This window comes from Watersipora subatra, chromosome 3 (genome assembly GCF_963576615.1).
Source record: "Watersipora subatra chromosome 3, tzWatSuba1.1, whole genome shotgun sequence".
NCBI classification, from domain to species: Eukaryota; Metazoa; Bryozoa; class Gymnolaemata; order Cheilostomatida; family Watersiporidae; genus Watersipora; species Watersipora subatra.
The window spans coordinates 2,557,414-2,575,650 of NC_088710.1; the positions used below are offsets into that span (position 1 = coordinate 2,557,414).

The window sequence follows — 18,237 nt, forward strand, 5'->3', positions numbered from 1 at the left end:
TCGTCTTTTTTATTGTGTTTTTGTGTTTCGGCTTTCCAAAAGCTTTTAAAAAATTTCCATCAAACTATATACAGTTTTATATAAGACTAGCTCATCTAAATTGGAATGTTAGTTCAGTGTACAATGTTTGTTGTGGGAAAGTGCATAGCATAACAAAGTTGTAACCACATGTAGTCAAGGACAACAAACAGAGAGCAATCTACCATTGAGTTCAATTGTATCGAATAATTGGGTAATCAAGCGGGAGATAAGCCAATCATATGAGTTGTTTATAGCAGTTCTATTTCAGATAAGCCTAAAATGGCATATATTCAGTCTGCTGTAAGAAGTCTCCTAAGGTAGTGTTTTTTTATTGTTTTTCGGCTTTCCAGGAGTTTAAAAAAAATTTCCATCAAACTGTATACAGTTTTATATAAGACTCATCTATATTGGAATTTTAGTTCAGTGTACAATGTTTGTTGTGGGAAAGTGCATAGCAAAACAAAGTTGTAACCAAGTGTAGTCAATGACAACAAACCGACCAATCTTCTATTGTGTCCAATCATATCAAATAATTGGGTAATTAAGTGTGAGATAAACCAATCATCCAAGTCGTTAGAGAATATTACCAATGTGTGAGAGACAGTGAACAAGCAGATAATTGGTCTTGTCTTTGTTTTTATATTGTTTTTAGCTTTCTAGAATTTTTTAAAATAAGCTACCAAACAATAGACAGTTTCATATAAGGCTAACTCGTCTACATTGAAATGTCCCCTTACAAAGAACAATGCTTGTTGCAAGAATCTGCATAGCAAAACGAAGTCGTAACCAAGTGTAGTCAATGACAACAAACAGTGAGCAATTTTCCAATTCAGTTTGATCGTATCAAATAATTGGATAATTAAGCGTGAGATAAGCCAATCATACGAACCCGTAGGGAATATTACTCATGTGTGAGAGACTCTGAGCAGGAATCTAGTTACACATTGAGTGTTGATTCTAATACTTTCATGTTGAATATGAATATAACATGGAATATACTTACTCTATCATTATAATATAATAAATTATAAAATACCTTGATTCAACTTTTTTTATTTTTAAAAGTCTACAGATGTTTTGAAAGTTTTCTGGTTATCTTTTATTGAGCTTGAAAGGAATAGGCCTATGTGATTTTATAAATTTTCAAATACAATTTTCAAATGTACTGTTTTTAGAGTTACAATTTTTATAGTTTTATAAAATATTAAGCAGTTTGAGGCATGTACATCTTATTTGATTTTCTATAAGATAATTGATACTATGGCGATAAGATATCAACCAAATTATCAGCCACAATTATCAAAAAGATAACAAATATGTACTTTGGTATAACCCTTAGCGAGATGATATGTATTCTATGTGACTCCTTCTCTCAGCAGGTAAGAATATGGCTGGCTATTACTCACTCAGTCCCATTGTTCGAAGCCGTAGCTCGACCCCAGCCTACATGGATGTATGGAATGGTGGCGGCGCGGGTGGCCAGGGTATCACCCCCAGAATCAGCTCTCCAAACATGGCCTCTAACACTAGTAAGATGGTCACCACGAGCAATACAAGGACTTACTACAATCCAGCCACGTGAGTTTTTATTTATGGATCCTGTAGCCATGTTAGCCTCATAGAGCTCTGGAGAACCAGAACAAAGTTGCTCTAAAATAACTGCACCTATATAAGTTAGCATTCAGTGTCTGTCAACGGCTTGCTTTTACAGTCAAAACCTTGGGAAGCGTTTCGCTCCTAATGACTGGCACAGCTCTAACTCGGCCCACTACTCGCTGTCACAGAGGGAGCGAGCTGCTGCCGCCGACTGCCGCGCTGACTCGTGGAGAGCTGTCAAAGAGATTGACAGCAGAACTAGAAATAGGCAGACAGAGAACACCAAGAGGCTCGGTTAGTAGTCAAGAAGTTTTAGTCAACGGTTGCAGTTAGTTTGCTACCAGTAGTTCACATAGATTACCTAGTGACTCAACATAGTAACTCATACCTAGTGACTCAACATAACTTTTACTTATTCCCAGGAGAGAGAGTTCAAGATATTGCTTTCTGGAAGGCAGAGCTGAACAATGAAATTGGAGCCATGCAGAATGAAATAGCCAATTTGAATGTGAGTTAAACCTTTTCAGGATGGTTCTGTAGGCTGCATCAAATGCTTATAGTCGCTAGTGGAGCAATGTCCTGTAATAGTCATAACAAAGTTTTCATCAATACACTGAATCTGTGGCTTTCGTTCTGGAATATGGCCAACATTTCAAGCGAGAACTTGCATGAGGACTTGTCAGTCATCTGACGCAATATATCAATATCTAATATCATATATACTTTAATAATATATATACATTGATATATTCATATTTTCATAGTATGTAGTCTGAGAAAGTCGCTAAGCAAGCCTCGTTGCAACAGTTAAATTTTACATTTCTATTGTGCATGCTATGCTTTTAGACTATGACAATGCTTTTTAAAATTTGCTAAAACTAACATTAAGTAATTCAACTTTACTAGGAGTACAAAAGAGTGTTGGAGAGAGCATACGCTGATACAGCTAACCCTCTGAGGCTGGCTGAGGAGTGCCTGCTACACAGAGAGAAGAGACAAGGTATCGATATGGTTCATGATGGCGTCGAGAAAAACCTCTCTAAGGAAGTTGATAAGATAAAGAACTGCCAAGATAAGATGAGAAAGATGCTGGAGAAGGCTGCCATCCAACTCAAGTAAGGCAGCAGTTAGCGCGTGACCTAGAAATCATGCTTCTAGCATGTTCACATTTCAGCTGCTCTTGCCTACCTGATACCTAATACCGGCCAGTCGCTCACTGCTGTCATTCGTTTTGCCCTTTAATACCTTTTTAAACAAATTGAGCTAACGCTCCATAATTCCATGATACAATAAACTATAAATCACCTAGGAGTTATCTGTCCCGTTTACAAGTAATCACCCTGGCATTCCTATTATAGGCTAAATCGCGCTGCCCAACATGCCTGTGAGTGTGACTCGGGTGACAAGCATCATGCCCAGGGAATCGATGACAAGTGCCACCAGCTGAGGAACACGTCGATGGGTCTTGGCTACTACCCCGGCATTGAGAACGTTGACAATACGTAAGTAGATATAGTTGTATAAGTTTATTTGAGCAATCTTGATGGAGAAATATAACAAAAATGGTACCAAAAACAGCGTTTGATCATAGGGCTTAGAGTGTTTGTATCCAAGGCTATTTCATGTCGAATGAATCAATTATAGACAATTTGGCGGCTCCTTTTAAAAATCCTTTTAAATAAGCTGTTACGTTTGAATTACAGTATTTCTGTGCCTGAGACGTGGGTCAGGTTTACCCAAGAGAACATCAGACGCTCGCAGAGGGAGCGAGCAGCTAGTGAGAAGCTCAGAGGAGATATTGATACCCTCCTTAGGTTCTGTGCTAATGAAATGTGGACGGCCTTCAATGGCAGCAACAATGCATTCAACTCTCGCATTGCTGAGACCGTCGATGCCAGGAACAAACTTCAAGACCAACTTGCTAAGGTACATCAGAGGAGTCTACTAAACTTATAACAGGAAACTGAGTATGCCTGTCTGAGATTTTTTTCTCTAGTTGTTGTTTTATGAAGTAAACCCGCCCTTTAGTTAACATGGAACTCCTCTTATTGTGGCGAAACTTACGTGCAGTTTTCTTAGTTATCTGTCTCCTCTATATCTCTTTCCTCTTTTTCCTTTCTCCTCGCTCTCTCCCTTTTTCTGACATGTGATTTTGGCTAAATTGTGAAAAGGCAGGTTCTACTTGACTTGTAGACAATGGCTGAGATATTTGATATGGAGAAGAATATCGAACTGCTGCGCAAGGCTATAGCTGACAAGGAAGCTCCTCTCAAGGTCGCCATGACACGACTGGAAGAGAGAACACATAGAGTAAACATGGAGCTTTGCCACGACCCCGCGATGACCGGGTATGTTTATTGTTGGTCCATATTTGAGCTCGTTTGTTGTTTTATATCAAGAGCTTCACAGTGGCCATTGGTTTTTTATTTTAGTTAGATTATACTAGATTATACAAAGAGTAACTTAACTCATGCAAACTTGGACATGAGCTAATTCAAGGAGTTGTCTTCCCACTTGATCCAGCACTCAAGTAAACTCGGCTGAATAGTTTCGCTTTTATTCTGTGCTTTTGGCTTAGGTGAGGTTACAAAATTCTAGACACTTTGTGCATGATAGGCTTCAGTTCAATTTTAAAATTTCAGCTCAATTGGACTGTTAGTTTTTGAAATATGGACAAATATTGAGAGAACTTCTAACCAACTGAGAAACGAAAAATGGCCGCCGATAAAACATTATTTTCTAATGACACACTGATTGACATTTTTACTAATGATTGCAGATTGCAAGAAGAAGTGAGAGAGCTGCAGCAGAGCATTGCCTATCTCAAGGACAAGCTGAAAAAAGCTGAGCTGGCCCTTAGTAGACTGCACCGCACCAAAAACACCTTGCAGCATGATATCTGTGAGTGACACACTACTTCTACACATTGTTTTAGTTGCCGATGTGTCCGTTACAGGTTTTGTATGATTGTCAGTGTTTGTGATAACTTATGACAAGTTGCGGTACTTTGTGACAAGTTGTAGCAAGTTGTAAGAAACTGAGAGCATTACATTGAGATTATAAGTAGAACATCATTAATGTAGATCCGACTTCTGTCAGATGTTCATTTGTCCCCCGATAGCTTACAACAAGTGTCTTCTAACCTACTCATTTCTGTTTCAGCTGTCAAGGAGAACAGTCTGAATGTTGATCAAAAGACATGCATGGGCATGAGAAAAACTTTTCCTATGAACAACAGTGTTGGACCAATCTTCAGCATGCCAGTCACCTGCTAGAACTCCTCCATTTTCAGACTTATCAAGTCATGAGATGAGCTCAATTCTTATTAAAAGTAAATGTTTGCTTTGAATTGTTGTCCTGGGCAAAAACTGCAATTTTATCTTAGAAATTCTTTAAAATCTTTGATTCGTATTTGCACAATAACCTATACGCTTACAAAAGACTAATATTTTGGAGTTGTTTGCTTTTATTTATGTATCAGTAAGTGTTTGTATCCTCTAAAGTATAATAATGTTTATGAATCACTGAGTGTGTTACTTGATGTGCTTTTCATATGGTCCATCCACAAAACACGTCGCAGTAACACTATAATATAACGTGTTTTTATTGAATATTTATTTTCAGGTTTACGTTTCATTATCGTGAGTATTTTTATAGCAACTGTAATTTACCACAGCAGTTTTACTGATATCTGTGGAGAGACGCTCAGAGCACTGAAGATGAATGCTAACCGCAAATAGTTATCAACAAATCAAATGATTATTTTATATTAATGAGAATGTATTTTGCACATTAACATTTCCTTTATAAATAAAGTTATTTTTTGCACAAAATGTTGAGTTCAATTTCATGGAAACTGCTCAAATCATAAAAACATTTGAGGCATTGTGTATCAAAGATAGATAAGTAAAAATGACTAGTGTCAAGGAGCTTAAAACTCCAAAATTAAACTGCCAAACCAGGAATAAAATTGAATAGCAATAGGTTATGCTGTACAATCTTTAACTCACACATTTTAGCCATAGTTTTGAATAGCCATGTTTTATCACCTTTATTTACAAGATACAACTACTTACATAGTTAGCATACTTCTGCAGCCGTGAGTTTATTGTCGGAGAGAACTTACAAAATTATGAAATTTACACGTGCTAGTTTTCATGTCTTTCGTGCTTTTGTTTTGCTCCAATCAGTTTTAGGGATGTTAACTACCTATGTTAACTAACCTGTGAACTACCTCATCACAAAGCATTAGCAAAGCACCTCATTGGTGAAAGTTTACTCTGAAAATCAAAGCAATGCTGAAAAGACCACAACTGTAATCGTCTTCAAAAATTGTTTGCAAACATTCAACAGAGTAACAGTAGGCTTTAGTAGTTGCTCTCACATTCGTGAGTCCCAAGGAAAAGAACACAACTCCTGTAAATACTTACCTACTATTAATGCTTGTAAATACCTGTTTCTAGTGTTTTTGTATCACTAAACAACTAGCCCGAGTAATTGTATTATTTATTAACTATGCAAAGAATCTCAAGTTGAGCCAGAATTCTGAGTCTGCAAACTAAGAAAGTAGGTGAAATGTGAATTATGGTACGCTGAAGTATTCTGATCAAAATCTGGTATTGCATCGTGAACTTTCCAAGCTGTTCATGGGTTACTTTTAATAAATAGCTTTTTGCCTCACTTTATAATGGTTAGCAACTTCATAACTTTACACTGAATCCAATAGCTGTTCTTTTACTGCTACTTGCAGCCCAACTGTGATGACTGTACAATAAGAGAGGAAAACTATAACTAGAGCTATCCACCAACCAAATGGTTACAGAGTATTGTTATAGTTCTACTAGTGAGTTATAACAGAACATAATATATTTTATTGCAATATTTCAGAATACTTCAGAATGTACAACAAAGTGTTGAAGTAGACTAGAGAATACCATAATGAGCTATTACAGGTTAGAACACTCCAGAATATATGTAAGCCACTTTTAGCGAAACCATAACTGCATTTGCTCAATCGTTTGTTCTTCGGTGCATCAAAATGTATTTGTTAGAAGATCCTTGAACATATCAAAATATACCATAATGTTTCTGTACAAACAGGGTAGCACAAGCCATACTAGAACACACAATATTTACTATAATAAGAGCCGTGTCTGTCTGTCTGAAGTAATACTAAGAGTGTTGGGAAAAAGATTGTGGCACACTGGCATTGAACCCAGGCATTACAGATATTCCAGACTAAAAAAACTCTCATACAACACCAAGCGCTCTACTATCTGCACCACTAGACCACCTCGTAGCATCAAAGAATAATTGTGCCCATAGTTATTATGTATGGACACAATTCTCGCAGTGCAGGGACTGCCAGTGTATGAGTACAGATAATAAGAGAATTTATATTTACTCTGGTAAAGTGAATCCAAATTTGTTCTGAGTGAGAAAGTAATAGAGAAACTGCCGACTTGATCATCTATGATTGGTTGCTACAAACTGAACTTGAACAACCTTAAATTGAAATTTTACCACTTTTATCAGCAAATTTTTGTCAGCCAAGCATGAAATTTTTCCATATATACCGGTTGATCCAGATTTTGGCAAAATTTACCTGATTAGCGCAACTTGAAAACTGTCCAACATTCCTTGGTTGATCCGGCTAGCAATACTTCCACCACAGTCGCTACGACATGACATGGTAAAATGTTTAAAGTCATACACATATTTTATCTGAAGAGACTAAACGAGTGGCCAAACCACAAGTTTGCATATCTCAATAGATACAATCCAAGTTTCAACTGAACTTATGAATATCATTCCTGCTGATTATTGTTTGATTCTATTTTCGAGTGTGAATAAAGATTGAATTGACTATTTTTATAGTAATAGCGTGAGTCCTAACATTGTTCAAGCAACTGTGAGCCTATATTGTAATAGAGTGAGTCCTAACATTGTCCAAGCAACTGTGAGCCTATATTGTAATAGAGTGAGTGCTAACATTGTCCAAGCAACTGTGAGCCTATATTGTAATAGAGTGAGTCCTAACATTGTCCAAGCAACTGTGAGCCTATATTGTAATAGAGTGAGTCCTAACATTGTCCAAGCAACTGTGAGCCTATATTGTAATAGAGTGAGTCCTAACATTGTCCAAGCAACTGTGAGCCTATATTGTAATAGAGTGAGTCCTAACATTGTCCAAGCAACTGTGAGCCTATATTGCGCCTGAATGGACTAAATCGAGAGCAACTGAAGGCACTAGAATACAAGCTTTTGGACTTCAGGTAGTGCTGCCGGCTCTGGTGTCAGTATCGCTATAAAATACGAAAAGAGAACTGCTATACTATCAGAATTTGTTCAGTGAAATTTTTAAACAATTTTTTAATTTTTTTAACTTCTCAAAGCGCACCGGACTACCACCAACTAGTATTATCTTAAAATTAATTCGTTAATAGGCACCAAAAATTTTGCATTGTTGGTAATGTAAGAAAAGCAAGTAGCATTATCTGGCTAGTATCTTGCACTTCCTGAAGCACTTGAAGCACTAGCAAGCACTTACTGAAAAATCGTCTATTGACTGGCAGAGTTTTGACAAGTTTGCTGTTTCATAGTCAAGTGCAACAATGAGCTGTCTATGAATTGTGTGGACGACCTGATAAAACATTCGTCTGACCAAGTTGGAAGCAGAGATATACCCAAACAGTTAAATGTTCACGGCACTGACAGGTGGTCAATGACAGTGATTTCTTATATAGTAGGCTCTAGATTATAAATGGCATCGGAGACTTGAAAGGTGTCTAGAAGACCACCTGTGCCAGCCCTCCATCATCAGCATCTATTAACCGAGTTTCTTATGCCAAAGTGCCAGACATAAATTTGAGGAAATCCTGTAACAGAAATATACCTATTAACCAAATTTTTGTTATATACTTATACATACTATATTTATTATTGTTAGAAAAGCTAGTTCCGTAAAGAATAATATAGAAAAAGCACATGATACACCGCGTGCAGAGTGAATTACAGCATAATAAATAAAATAAAGAGTACTTAGCTAATCACTACAAGTTTGTTTCAAGTAGATATACGTCTGCTCTTATCAGGTGATAATGTATGTCGGTATGTAACCAGTGTATATCTACTTGAAACAAATTTGTTGCGATTAAGTACCACATGTATTTTGTGTCAACTTAAAACAAATTAAACATTAACAATTAATTAACAGTTAAATACTCTTTATATTCGATATTATATAATATACTATACATAATATATTATAGTATATCATATATAATATATGATTGCATAAAAATTTTATTAGATGATGCCGGATGATCGGAAAGGCAGGCATGTAGCGTAAGCTGTCTGCTTAATGAAAGGGTATTTACTTGATATAGTTCAGCAGATCCATGACATTTTGACCTTTAACCTTTGAAAGTGAAATAATCTATATATATTTATCAGTCTCAGTTCAACTTTTCAGATGTGAATTGAGGAATTGACCTAATTGTATAAATTCACTAGACCAAGCAAGAGCACTGGCTTCAATGAAATGGGGTCATGAAAATATGAAAGGTTGTTGTTTGAAAAACATCCTCTTTTTATCGCATAACTAACACGGCTTTGCAATGCGAATGTTAACCGAGTTTATGATGCAGATTAGCGATTAGCTAGAAAAGCTATTAACAATGACTATGGGATCATGTAAACAACCCATTGAGCAACCGAGACCATCCATAACCTTGCTAGAGTCACATTCCACATTCCACTGCATACTGCATGCCAACTTATGTAAGTCTGGACAAAGGTCAGTATAATGTATCAGACATTCATGGAAATGAATGCACAATCTATTTAGCAAGTTAGTTGAAATTGAGGTTAGGTGAGGTCTGAGAATTTTAATTGTTGGAGGCAGGCCTGAGTCCAGCTATTATTTATTCCATCAAATTTTTTTTAAAACACTCTGTTGTGTTATTTGACCATACCATGAGCTCTTCACCTACGAATGTTACTTTTATATATATTATTTGTTGATATATATGTTTCTATATAGTTATAAAAATACATATATATGTATGGATAGATATTTATGCTTGTCGTCTGTGAGGCAACCTAGTTGTTTCATGGCAGGAAGTCAACTCTCATTGGTAATGGGATTTGTGTCTCTTGCCTAAGCTCTGAGCTGCACTGATAAGGCTTCAATAGCCGAAACAGTACTGTCTGTAGCATGAGTATATACAAGTATATACTCATGCTACAGACAGCATGAGTATATATCACACAATATATATCTGTATATATTATTACACGACATATATATATACATATGACGACATATATATATATTATTACACGACATATAAATATATATATATATACGACGACATATATATATATATATATATATATATATATATATATATATATATATATAGATACGTATATTTCAATGTTTGTCTATTTGTCTGTCATTCGTCTGTTCAGTTGTAACGATAAAGTTTTAGCAATAAAAAGTCACCTTCGTACTAGATTTGAACTTGTGTCATTCCAATCACTAGTATACTAACAAGTTTACTAACAAGTATCCACAAGGATAAGCCATTCTCATCATATCCATTGTTGTTACCATTCAGTGTATATCCATTGTTGTTACCATTCAGTGTATATCCATTGTTGTTACCATTCAGTGTATATCCATTGTTGTTACCATTCAGTGTATATCCATTGTTGTTACCATTCAGTGTATATCCATTGTTGTTACCATTCAGTGTATATCCTTTGTTGTTACCATTCAGTGTATATCCATTGTTGTTACTATTCAGTGTATATCCATTGTTGTTACCATTCAGTGTATATCCTTTTCACGATTGCACACGCTAAATCATTAATTAATACAGTGCTCTCTCAGGCTACGATGGCTCTCTCAGGCTATGATGGCTCTCTCAGGCTACGATAATTCTCTCAGGCTACGATGCACCTGCTATAAGATCTTTTTCGCCTTACCATGTAGAACGTGGTGCTTTTTTTCTGACACGCGATATCAACAAAAAATTTACTGGAAATTACAATTTAGCAGTAGGTGTACTGATTACGATGAAATAATGAAAATGCTGGTATAGTGTACACTGAAATTTCTTTAACACTCGAAAGAGATACGATGCTCGCTCGCTCTCTATCTCAGTCCAGCGTTATTCGCTATAAGTTATAGACAAGATGAAACCGAAGACAGGTAGGTTGGTAAATTTTAGCCGATGACAATGTTGAAGTTTATTTTAGTAAAATACCTACTAAAACTTATCTTCAAGTATGTGATTAGTAAGCTAAACTTATTTAAGTTAAATTCAATGTTTATGTTATACATCTGTCTCCAAGGTAAGAACTCTCATACGCTATGTACTGCGCATAGCACATTTTATTGCAGATCATAACCTCTAAACACACTAAAGTTACTGTAGGTAACTATAGTTACTGTAGGTAACTATAGTTACTGTAGGTAACTAAAGTTACTGTAGGTAACTAAAGTTACTGTAGGTAACTATAGTTACTGAGGTTGACATATTATTTTGTTACTAATTTTTAATATCTACACTACTTATATAAAATTTTGATTATTTTTACCAGGGAATGTTTGCATTAGATAATAACTATGGGTTTCTATACCACTCTCAACAACATTTTAACTTTTTTGATGCTAACACTGAAACCAATTACAATCATATAATTGTGTACCAAATCATGTTTCAATGTAATCACAGCAAAACAGACTTTATTTAACTATGGCTTGCTAATTATTTCACATTTAAACACCTTTACGCTTGTTTTACGTTTTCACGTAATCTATGTTTACTGCACAAAACACTTTTTCATGGGATGAAATTCAAAAGTTATGGTTGTTTGAAAAAGTTGGAAAGCCCTTACAGTTTTAGTTCTATCATGGTATGAAATTTGAAAGTTAGAATGGTAACTGTTGTTATACAGTTAATAAAAATAAATTTTCAATATGTAATAAAAGTATGTTACCAGAATGTAGAGGCAACTCCTACTACAGATAATACATTTGTCCACATGAAAAGTATTTAGCTTTTACAGATTTGCCTAAACCAAAAATAGGAGCGTAACGGCACATTTGGAATTGAAACGGCACATTTGAAATTGAAATGGCACGTTTGAAATTGAAACGGCACATTTGAAATTGAAACGGCACATTTGAAATTAAAACGGCACATTTGAAAACAACAAATTAAAAACGTAGGTAGCCTAAAAGGTAATGGGGATAATAAGGCTTTTGAAAAATCTCTAATAGTTAACAATAGTATAAGGTAATATTAACTAATAATAAAAAGTGCATATTTAGCGTGAGCAATCGCGAAAAGGATATACCTATACGTATGAGCATTAGTAATGATAAGAATGACTTAGCCTAGTGGTTATGCGCGCATGTTTGTGTGCTCACCATTTGAATATCACGGGTCAAAATCCTTTGCTGAGTGAATTTTTTACTTGCTAGATTTTAATCGCTACAGCTGGACACAGGGATGAAAACAAAAGACAAACAAACACTGAGATGCGTGTGTGTGTAATAATATATATCTGTATATATCTAGATACAGATATATACATATTATCGCTAGAAACACTAGTTCTTTAAAAAAGAGCACTCAATAAACTGAGTGTAAACTGAATTATACTACAAAATAAAATATAAAGAACAATTGAGAAAGATCTTTCTCAAACTATCACCTGATGAGAGCAGGTTTATATCGATGGATGTTTGAGATGTTGGTTCCCAGGAACGTAGATGGACCAAAATATTTTGAGACCAAACATTTTAGCAACCCGGTGGAAGGCGCTGAGCAGATGCATGTGAAGTTTGAATAAAATTCATTACAATTTGGAAACGTATAACATTCATGCGGACTAACAGACAGACACAATGATGAAATGGGTTTAATTAATATAGGTTATTTCTGGTGTGTTTATATTTTATTACTCTGTCTTGAGTCAAAGTCCAGAATTCATTGCTATCAAGCCAGAACTATCACTTTAGTTAGGGTCGAACTACCATACAACCCGTACAACTCGCAGAAGTCAGATACTAGCCATAATCTTCTTTTTAGTATGTATTTTGGCAAGCACTCACCCAGCGGTTGTCAGTAGGCCATACGCTTCCTGAGTTGTCACCTGGCACATGTGCTTCCTAAAATTTGGCAGGTTTTCAATTTTAATGTGATCATGTTAAAAAGATAAAAGCATTGGATACACCCTCGCAGTACGCAGCCATACTGAATGATAGTTTTCAGCAAGTATCATCTCAAATTAATTGGCAAAGTTTGCTTGCTATGTGCTTTTAAAATGTGACCCGCTATGACCACCCGAAAAGAGCTCATGGCATTCATTGAACAATAATTGAGCAAGGTTATGTACGCATGCAATGCCTTAATTTGGGTGTTCCATCAGCATCTTTGCCCATGCCTCAGGGTACTCTAAATTCACTGCACAAGTTCAAAGCATTGCGCAGTGAGGCATAGGTTCTATTCAAGGTTTGTCATAAGGACTACGGTATTATTCTGGAGGAGTCTGTGAGGTTCATTGGCTACAGACATACATAAATGTTTGGCATGCCATTTGAAGAACATCACACGCCTAAAACTCCACGAAGAGGAAGGAGAATGTCAAAAATCTTCTAAAACTGTGCATAACCAAAAGCATCTGGTTAGGTAGCAGACGCTAACCACCTACACATTTTAATTTGATGTATCGCATGGCGTGCTCCCTTACGTTATTTACTCTTCTGCTGGTGCAAATACATAAATACTCTAGACTGCATGTAAATATAAAATTCTGTAACATTGACATGTATAACAGACCGCTGTAGGTATCACAGGCTATAACCTCCTTTGGTATCAGAGGCAGCAGCAGGTACCACACTTCATAACATAATTCTGTATTACAGGCAGCAGCAGGTATTCTATACAGCATATATATATATATATATATATATATATATATATATATATATATATATATATATATATATATATATATATATATATATATATATTCTAGCAGCACTCTATAGCCTCTGAGAGTTGGAGGGCATTTTACCAAGACTCCTGACTTCCTGCACTTCTTGAGTGTTTTCAAGTGCTTCTTCAAGATGTTCTTGAACTTCTAACTTAAATTTTCCAAGGTCATGTAAGGTCATAAGACAAAGGTCAAAGGTGTCTGTCGACTGCTTACAGTTTAGAGCATAAAATGAGGCTGACAAAAGTTTGGCATAGCTGCACTCTCCAACACTTCATCCAAATTAACCCTCTTTCAGCTACCTGCAAATACTCGTCATGCGTGTCCGAGATTTGGCTGGACACTGATGATTTAAAGCCACTAGCCTGCTAAGAAAATATCAAAGTCATTTCATTCTAGTTCACTTAAAAATATTTTGTGAGCGTCATTAGCGTCATAATACAACACGGTCTTGCTTCTTAATCACTATGTATACCAGAAGATTGTTTAACATGTAAATTGTTAAAATTCTCAAATAAGTTTTTCCATTACAAGTAATAAAAATGCTTTTAATTCATTTCAAAACTAAACGATTATTTTAAAAGTACTTGACACTACACGATAAATTGTACATGTATAATAGAAGGTTGTACGGCCTTAATATGTAAAATGTATGATCTCTCATGAATATTCTATTAATAGAGTAGGCTGACTGGAGAGTGTAACATAGCTTGTGTAAACATCCCTATGAAATTCTACATCAAGAGAGAGGAGATAAAGAGAAGGAGATAAAGAAGGAAATCGAGAGAAAGAAGGAAATAGAGAGAAGGAAATAAAGAGGAAATGAGAAAACAAGGAGAGAGGCAAAAAAGGCAGAGAAAAAACGACTGAGCGAAAATAAAAGAGCGAGATAGGGAAAGAGATAAAGGAGGTGCGAGAAAGAAAGGGTAAGAGGATGAGAGGGTGAGAGGGGAGATAGAGAGAAGGTGAGAGGATGAGAGGGCGAGAGGGCGAGAGGGCGAGAGGGCGAGAGGGCGAGAGGGCGAGAGGGCGAGAGGGGAAAGATAAGAGGAGAGAAAAGAAGAGGAGAAAGGGGAGAAAGGAGCAGTTGGCAACTGGGCAGTTTCATAGAGTGATCTAGCTTGTTTCCTAGAAAGGGTTAGTGTCGAATGAGTTGTTTGAATTCTAAAGCATCTGAAATAAAATTTGGAATTCTTCGTTCCAACTCTGATTTATTTGCAATCTGAAATGTTCAAAAGACTTTCTAATTTTTCAATGATTTCGCCATTGACACGTAACAAGCTTATCCGAAAACAGAGTAAATATATGTCAAATATGCATGCATAGTTAGAACAGATCGAGCAAAGGGCAATGAAGAAATAAAACAAAACAGTAATTTGAGTAGCTATGGTTATATACAGCAGTCCACCTGCATTGTGCAGACAACTCCACCAGCCAGCTCAATTGGATGGCTAGCTCAATGTAGCTTTCAGCATAAACAAAACAATTTTAAGGCAAAAACTCAGTCATGCTGACTCATCCTGTATTATTTATTGCATAAAATTAGAAGACTGAATACATGGCTAGCTCCATGAGATGACAAACTCCGCCTAGTGGAAAACTGGTGAGGTGAAAACCATCAGATCGTAATTATCTTAGCTCCGCCCTAATATTTCAATTGTGACATCCTATTTAAGGACTGCATAATAATATGACTTTCTAAAAGGTTGATAAGATGGCAAAAGGTATCATTGCCTATGTTTTTATTATAGCATTTACGGGTGCGAAAGCTCACAAGCTCCTCGTCGCTTCTTATGATGTCGTTGACTCGTTCCACTCTCATTTTATGGAATCGCTCGCTCTTCATCTCTCCAAACAGTATCATGTGACCTTCATGACCGACAGCGATGCCTCAGTTAGAAACAAAGAAATTTATAGACTAGCGGATGTAGATTTTGTCTATAAAAGCAACAGAACGAGTTACATCAAAATGGAGGTCAAGGACAATTTCAAATCCGCGTTTAGCATCGTCAAACAGGTGAAGTTGAAAACTGAAGAGGGCATGACGTCTTTATTTTCCCAGCGAGAGTTTCTTGATCAACTGAAGTCGAGCGATTTCAGCTGCATGCTGTATAACTCGATGGACTATGGCATGCCGGTCTTGTGTAAGTATCTCAATCTAACATGCTTGCAAGTAATAACCAGTGGTCTTGGAGGACCTAATAATCCACTTAGTTTGGAGCTCATGGACACCGTACCACACACAATATCATCAGATACTGACCTTATCGGGCTAAGGAAAAGATTTAAGAACTTTGTCTTCTATATGCTTGACCATTACCTTCGTCTCTCCTACTTTTATCCTGGAGCTGAGGCTATCGCTAAGAGCTATGGCTTGTTTCCTTCTGAAGAGAAGCAATCGTTCTGGCAGCTGGCAGCGAATACTCCTGCTCACTCTATAATCTATACTAATGATGCCATAGACTGCAATACTCCCCTAAGTGACTCCTACACGCGTGTGGGCGCGGCTATGCTGTCAAACACCACACTCGACAGCAGCTACCAGGCTGTTATGGACTCTGCCGATCACGGAGTTGTCTTAGTCGCTTTTGGTAAAGGTGCTCATAAACTTTCCCTACAGTTTTTTCAACATCTGATTACCTGCTTTGGAGCGCTGCCGTTTACATTTATAATGTCTGTCGGCAGCAGCAGCAGCGTAAGGGAACTCCAGACCATGTCAGAGTCAATACCATCAAATGTGTACCTAGCTCAGTCAGTTCCGCAAAACAGCCTACTAGCCCATAAAAACTGTAGACTGTTTGTGACGCATGCAGGAATAGGCTCCACCACTGAGGCTATCTATCATGCCGTACCAGTTATTACTATTCCTTTCTACGCTGACCAGCAGAAAAATGCTGTGAAGCTTACCAAAATTCTAAAGATGGGTGTCAACATGAACCCAGGTAGTCTTGATTCTATCAGTTTTAAGCGTGTCATACAGCGTGTGTTAAATGACTCACAATTTAAAGAGAAGGCACAGGAAGCATCAAGAACAATGAGAAATTGCGGGGAAGGAACAGCTGATGAACGCGTGATGAGTTCTGTCAAAATAGCCTTAGGGACATCCTCGTTTCAGACTCGCCCCGACTCAACTAAACACTGGGTGCATTTTATAAAAGTTGATATTTTAATTATCTTAGTTATTTTTGTTACATGTCTTTTGGGGGTTATAATTGGAGCTCTGATCGTTCTTAAACGAATAGCCTTTGGGTTGAGAAAGAAAAGTAGCCGCTGCATGAAAGCCAGCACATTCGTAGTAAGTTACACATTTGGACTCGTAAGTCTTCTTCTTTATATTCAGTATTTTAACCACTAATATATTGTATATAATATATATATAATATTATATATACGCTGTACCTTCATTTTAGAATAGCATTTTTATATTAATATATTTTTAATTTCCTGTTTTCTTTATAGAAGGTTTTTGTAATAAACGCTCAAAGTTAGGTGAGACAAAAAAATTCAGCATCAAATTTTATTCGTTATCATCTACTGAAGCCGGTTTAGAGGCAGTCATGACAGGCGTTGGTAGCGTGTTCGAAACGCATTAAAGAACACACACAATTCTTGTGAGTTCACGCGTGTGAGCGCTAGTGATTGTCTAACCTAGCTATACATGAGAGATCTCAGCAGCAACTGAGAGATTTTCAAAAATTACAGCAGTGATTCACGTATCCTTAAATTTTTGAAAGCATTGGAATGTGGCAGAGTACACAAACAATTGACAATAAAGAAAAGGCTCTAAACGGACACAAAATAATAATGATAATATTAATAATGATGATAATAATGGGTTTGAAATATAAATTATTAACAATTAGTCAAAATATGATGTCTAATATTGGCCAAACTATATATCATGAGGCTTGCTTAAAATGTTATTTTGTAGCTCAGGAAGTTTCTGGAATACCTGTTGTACATGTATGTTGATGCTGCCAATGCCACTAGTACCCCTGACGCTGGCAGCGCATTTGAAGCTTTTGAGATTGTCAGAACGACCAGTACTGACCAAGTAACACATGATTCTGAATGATTTGTTAACAGGTTTTAGAGGAGTTGTGACTATGTTAGTTTCAGGGAAGATGTTTATCATACGAATAGCACAATAAGCCATTGTGAAATAAAATCACATGCTACATACCGAGCTAAGCAACTTGAGATGTTAACGAATGCATGTGGAATATTACACACCCAGCTCATTATGAGATGCAATAGTTGTTTAGGGGGATTGTGTGATAATCTGGTGTTATTCATCATCAGGCATTCTAGCTATCCCATAATGCCTCACAGCTTTTTGGCAAACAGAAACACCGCTAAGGGCAGTTCAGAAAAATGCAGCTATTTTACGTGATGTATGAGCTGTGTTATTACCGTATCAAAGGTTTTTGACAAAACAGTCATGGAAATAAGTTTTCATCGAGCTCAATTGAATATTTAGTATTTCATATTAAATAACACGTACGATTATGCAAAGTACACTTGGTAAAGAAGCAAAGATATTAGAAGGCTGTGTTGGAAGACTGTGTTGGAATAAAGGTTGATGGCAAAGAAAGTACCTAGAAT

General features: G+C 36.5%; 2 protein-coding genes across 2 annotated transcripts; both read left to right on the forward strand.

The window, feature by feature from the left end:
- Positions 1-1,405: 1,405 nt before the first annotated feature.
- Positions 1,406-5,095, forward strand: LOC137389988 (tektin-3-like). Its single transcript, XM_068076195.1, has 9 exons — positions 1,406-1,599; positions 1,733-1,911; positions 2,040-2,125; positions 2,524-2,732; positions 2,976-3,119; positions 3,321-3,543; positions 3,811-3,965; positions 4,397-4,518; positions 4,780-5,095. Exons 1-9 carry the CDS (start codon positions 1,409-1,411, stop codon positions 4,890-4,892), a joined length of 1,422 nt encoding a protein of 473 aa, XP_067932296.1. The 5' UTR covers positions 1,406-1,408; the 3' UTR covers positions 4,893-5,095.
- Positions 5,096-15,350: 10,255 nt separating this feature from the next.
- Positions 15,351-17,021, forward strand: LOC137390058 (2-hydroxyacylsphingosine 1-beta-galactosyltransferase-like). Its single transcript, XM_068076301.1, has one exon. It carries the CDS (start codon positions 15,458-15,460, stop codon positions 16,985-16,987), a length of 1,530 nt encoding a protein of 509 aa, XP_067932402.1. The 5' UTR covers positions 15,351-15,457; the 3' UTR covers positions 16,988-17,021.
- The last annotated feature ends 1,216 nt before the right edge of the window (positions 17,022-18,237 follow it).

What these genes read in the sequence shown, in the direction of transcription:
- LOC137389988 (XM_068076195.1), top strand. Translation starts at nt 1,409, where the DNA reads ATGGCTGGCTATTACTCACTCAGTCCCATTGTTCGAAGCCGTAGCTCG. An exon ending in ATTGAGAACGTTGACAATAC is followed by an intron (nt 3,120 to 3,320) that starts GTAAGTAGATAT and finishes TTTGAATTACAG; the next exon opens with TATTTCTGTGCCTGAGACGT. An exon ending in TTCAAGACCAACTTGCTAAG is followed by an intron (nt 3,544 to 3,810) that starts GTACATCAGAGG and finishes CTTGACTTGTAG; the next exon opens with ACAATGGCTGAGATATTTGA.
- LOC137390058 (XM_068076301.1), top strand. Translation starts at nt 15,458, where the DNA reads ATGGAATCGCTCGCTCTTCATCTCTCCAAACAGTATCATGTGACCTTC.